Below are 5,079 nucleotides of genomic sequence, written 5' to 3' on the forward strand. Positions count from 1 at the left end.
TAACCTTAATTTGGTTGCCTAAAAATTTGGATTAACAGTGCAGTCTACCATATTTATCCAGAGGAGTGTGGATATAGAGGTATTGAGGTTAACCTGTATTATGTGCAACTGAGAATTCATGCTTGTCTGGAAAGGTCTGATAAACCATTGCATTGTACCAGCTGGAGGCTATTCACTTGAGGAAGTGGGGATTCTTGTGAGATAGAGCTCCTTCTTATAATGCAGAGCCAACCAGGAGCTTATCCAAGTTACACAACCTCAGTTCTCAAAGGAGTCATTCTGAATACTCCATGATGGGGATCTCTGGTTCCACCCCTTACCAGGTCCCTTTTCCCACTGTTGACTCATAACTGGTTCCTGGGGAGAGTTCATTGTTTCATTAAAACTCTGTGAGACATTGGGCCTAAGCATCATTGCTGTGAGTCCTCTCTGAGAGGGTTAAAGGGGGAGAGGAGCTTTCTCCCTCAAACTACAACCCCTACAGAACATCTGCAATGGCTGTGCTTGCAGGGGGTAGACATGGTGGTGACCTGTGGCAGCAGCAGCAGTGTCCTGGAGAAAGCCATACCCACAGAGAGCAGATTATTAACTTTTTATGTGTTTTCTGTTTCATCTATTTAACAAGAAGGAGCTGTGCCTTCTATTTAATTTCCACAGAGACCTGCATATTGATGTTCATTAAATATTTTATTTCTTTTAAATCATTTTATTAATATTAAATAGATACAAAAGAATCTCTATAACTGATGTGTAAGAATATCAATATAGCAAATAACCCAATAGCTCCAGTTTGAGAGTAGAACATTAGCATTATCTTTGAACCCGCCTATGCATTCCTTGCGGATCGCATCTGTTGGCGTCCAGCCCCAGCAGGTCCAGGGGTTCCCAAAGGTGTGGACGGAGTCGGCGAAGAATAAATGACACGGAGGCAGCGTTCAGTTGATCATCATAGCTAGGTTCTCTTTTTATTGTCCTGTTACATCTGTATTTATATCATTTGATCCTATAAGCATGCCTCTAATTCCAAAGGTTAGGGCGTTTCTTATCTCCATTCCAAGGTTACTCTATTGTTCTATTAAGCTACAAGGAAGTAACTGAAAGAGATTATCCTAAGTAAAGATTATGTAGCTTAAGCGTGATTGTTCGTAGTTAAAGTGATTAACTACCTGCCTGGCACTTAGTTAAGGGGTTTTCAAGTCCCAAATTTATTGCCAACAGTCTTAGTCCAAGTTCTTCATAAGTAGTACATGGTATTTCTGTAACACTAGGGAGGGATTTACTGATTTATTCTCTTCCTTAGCCTGTCAATCCCTAACCTGGGGAAACAACCTCTCTCGGGGAGGTGGTCCTGTTTAAAACACATAGCGCTTAAGAGGGGGAGCGAACATATGTCATATACGCCAGGTCCCTTGAAACATAAGCTGTGCAGATGTTTCTTCCCTGCAGCGACTGCGACAAGCAGCAAGGGTGGACCGGCTTCCAGCACGCATCCCCTTTCTTTTTCCCTTAACACCATTCTTAGTCCTGAGTTTATCACTTCCTATTTTTTTCTCGTTTTACCACATATTTGTGTCCCTTAACTATATTGCTTAGCTTTGAATGGTTCAAATTTCTTATAAACAGAGTCAAATTGTATTTATTCTTTGTAACTTTATCCTTTCAATATTATATTCTTGAGGGTCATCTGTCTACTTGATTGAAATGGTAACATCTCTATTTTAGTTGATGGGTGACACATGTACAAGAGGTTGCAGATTTTGTTCCGTTAAGACTGCAAGAAAGCCACCTCCGCTGGATGCCAATGAGCCCTACAATACTGCAAAGGCAATAGCAGAGTGGGGTCTGGATTATGTTGTCCTGACGTCTGTGGATCGAGATGGTTAGTGTCATTATTACCTCTCCCAGAAATTGGCTCTTACTAATTTGTGGCATCACCTTGAGCAGTGGGCTCTCTTGTTTCTAGATTTGCCTGATGGAGGAGCTGAACACTTTGCAAAGACTGTATCACACTTAAAGGAAAGGTACTTGTGTAATTTAAGGACTGTTTTGGTCTCATATAAGTTCACTATGGTCTTTACTTCAAAGCAGTGGTATTAACTTTTTTGGGGGAGGCGGGGGGGGGTTATAAATCCCTCTGATAATCTGCTGGACATTATCTGCCAGAAAAAAGCATATGTAAACATACAGATACATATTTGCAGAAATTTTAGGGATTTGGAGACACGAGTTTATTCATGAACCTTTGGTGCAGAGAGCCCCTGCTTTGTATTTGAGTGCTAGTCTCAACTTCCTTTGAGTAATTTTAAAAGAAGTATAAAGCTGCAGTCTTCCTAGCACTGATTTTGAATAAATAATCATCTAGAAGGAATAAGGATGAGATAAGCTCCCACATTGTAAAATATGTAAGTCTTGATGTAGATTTTATCTGTATTTACATGTCCTTGGAATTTTACCCATAATACACATTTTTGCGATTTTAACCTCGTCCATTTAAAAAGATTTTAAAAGGGAGTTATGCCTATTTCCTATAGCTCAGTGCTAGTCTAGCACCTACATACTTAGTAAATATTTCTTCAATGATTCTTGGAATATTTTCTACTTAATATATTTTATAACTCATTAAAAAAATTTTTATTTGCAACCCACTAAATTGATTTCACAAACTACTAATGGGTTTCAACTTGCAGTTAACAAACAGTGAGTTATAGGATGTGTTCTTTCAATATCTTTTATATCCATGAAAGGGCATATTTTTTTTACATCTGTTCTCTTAGGAAACAGCTCCCAAAACTTTACAGTTTGTGAAAAAATTTGTCAGCTGTCCTGTCATTTCTGCTGCTGTCAGAGAAAGCAGCTCTATGAGCTAGTTCACATTTCAATGCTTGAATGTATAGATATAGCCAATATAAATAGAAAGATTAATATTTAGCTTACATTCTATTTAAGCAAAGCTCAACTTGATTCAGCAACTCAGAATAGCTTTTAAAGCCCATAATACTTGTGAAATATTTGCGAGGACAATCCTATTTGATGAATTTTAAAAGAAATAAAAATCAAAGCAATCAAATAATGTTTACATTCACAGAGGTATCCCAGTTTACTTTCTAAAAAATAAAAAATATTTTATATTTAAGGTTTTAATACTTATATTTTAATTCCTAAAAAATACATATTTTTTATATGCCTTCTTAGTAATGCTTAAAAATCTGCACAGTCTCAAAATGTATCCTGGTTGTCCTTTGCTTACAGATGTGTTTTAGCCGCTGTGTACATATTATTTGATGTTCTGGATTTATTTTTTCATTAAACAGTTCAGATATAAACATTTGTATGTTCATGCTTTTGGGGCAGGATTCTAAAGATTACTGTGTTGAAACTGATACAGAATGTGTAGGGTGATTTCTGTTTTGAGCAGCAGTTATGTCAGTTCTTCTCAGTTTAATGCTTATCTTTTTTTTTCCTTTAGGAATCCAAAAATTCTTGTGGAATGTCTCACTCCTGATTTCCGAGGAGATCTTAAAGCAATAGAAAAAGTCGCTCTGTCAGGATTAGATGTATATGCACATAATGTAGAAACAGTTCCAGAATTACAGAGGTGATTACACATACAGAGTAATGTTGGAATGTTTTCTCACTTTTTTCAAAGGAGAACTTTGTAATAGACTTTCATAAAGTGAATTTTTTAAACAAAAGCAACGTAAATAAGCCTGTTGCAGAAAAATTAAGATAATATTGCCAACGAAAGAATGTGATCATCACCCATAATATTTCTACCCAGTAATATCAGTTTCCAACATCCAAAGAATAAATATCATATTTATGCATGTGTATGTTTTGTTATACAGCCATAATGAGGATCTTTTTTTCTTTTTTTGATACTATCTTATTACAAGTGCCAATGAGTTATTTTTTCAAAGAACAGTGTTAAAAAAAATTACACAAGAGCAAATACTTTGATTATAATTCTAAAAAAAAACAAACAAAAAAGACTATATACATTTGACATTAAGATATGCAATAAATGCCGAAACTGGTTTGGCTCAGTGGATAGAGCGTTGGCCTGCGAACTGAAAGGTCCCAGGTTCGATTCCGGTCTAGGGCATGTACCTGGGTTGCGGGCACATTCCCCGTAGGAGATGTGCGGGAGGTGCCTGATCGATGTTTCTTTCTCTTCGATGTTTCTAACTCTCTGTCTCTCTCCCTTCCTCTCTGTAAAAAATCAATAAAATATATTTTTTTAAAAAAAGATATGTAATAAATGATGCCAAAGAAAAACTAGTATTCAGATGTATTTTAAAATCTCTTTTAAAAAGTAGACACTATACTTCTTTACTTTTTCCAAAAAATTTTAGTGGGTAGGAATAATTATAGATTGTTATTCCACATTATGACTATGCTCATATTTCAAAAAACTAAAAATTATTTTAACCTTTAACATTCATTTTTATTAATTTTAGTAAAGTTTTTGATAATGGTTTTGTTAGTTTATAGACATTATACTGTGTTATAGAATTTGAAAGAAATATGATAAAGAATAACCATCATTTCCACTTAATCATAAACATTAGGGAGCATAATTTAAATTCAGTGGAGAAGTACTTTCAGAAAATAATGACTTTCTGTATTACCAGTTTTATGGTTATTTTTTAACTCATTAATTGGTTTCCTCTCAGTGAACTGGTCTCTGGTTAAAAATAACAATCACAACAACAAATCAATTACCCAAAAATAAAGGTTGCTTTTGATTTCAGATGAATGCTGGTTTAGCATCAGCAATTTAAAAAATATATATTTTTATTGATTTCAGAGAGGAAGGAAGAGGAAGATATAAACATTAATGATGAGAGAGAATCATTGATCAACTACCTCCTGCATGCCTCCCACTGGGGATTGAGCCTGCACCTGGGGCATGTACCCTGACCAGGAATTGAACTGACTTCCTGGTTCATAGGTCGATGCTCAACTACTGAGCCACACCAGCCAGGCTAACATCAGCAATTTCTATCCATTGGGCCTTGTCCCAATTTAAACCATGGTGGTTTGGCCCCTGTTGAAGTCTGGCACACAGCCTGTTCCACC

The 5,079-nt window shown here is 36.0% G+C and overlaps 1 protein-coding gene across 3 annotated transcripts in view; it reads left to right on the forward strand.

Moving 5' to 3' along the window:
* Positions 1-5,079, forward strand: part of LIAS (lipoic acid synthetase) — a 17,311-nt gene that overhangs the window by 4,670 nt on the left and 7,562 nt on the right. For 2 of the 3 annotated variants that reach the window (XM_015561012.1, XM_006759290.2), the window contains 3 exons: positions 1,723-1,879; positions 1,964-2,021; positions 3,467-3,595. In XM_015561012.1, the coding sequence (XP_015416498.1) occupies positions 1,723-1,879; positions 1,964-2,021; positions 3,467-3,595 (344 nt within the window). The remainder of the gene's footprint in view (positions 1-1,722; positions 1,880-1,963; positions 2,022-3,466; positions 3,596-5,079) is intronic. The other variant, XM_015561011.1, reaches the window with a different exon arrangement.

The sequence above is a fragment of the Myotis davidii genome, unplaced genomic scaffold (genome assembly GCF_000327345.1).
Source record: "Myotis davidii unplaced genomic scaffold, ASM32734v1 scaffold235, whole genome shotgun sequence".
NCBI lineage: Eukaryota > Metazoa > Chordata > Mammalia > Chiroptera > Vespertilionidae > Myotis > Myotis davidii.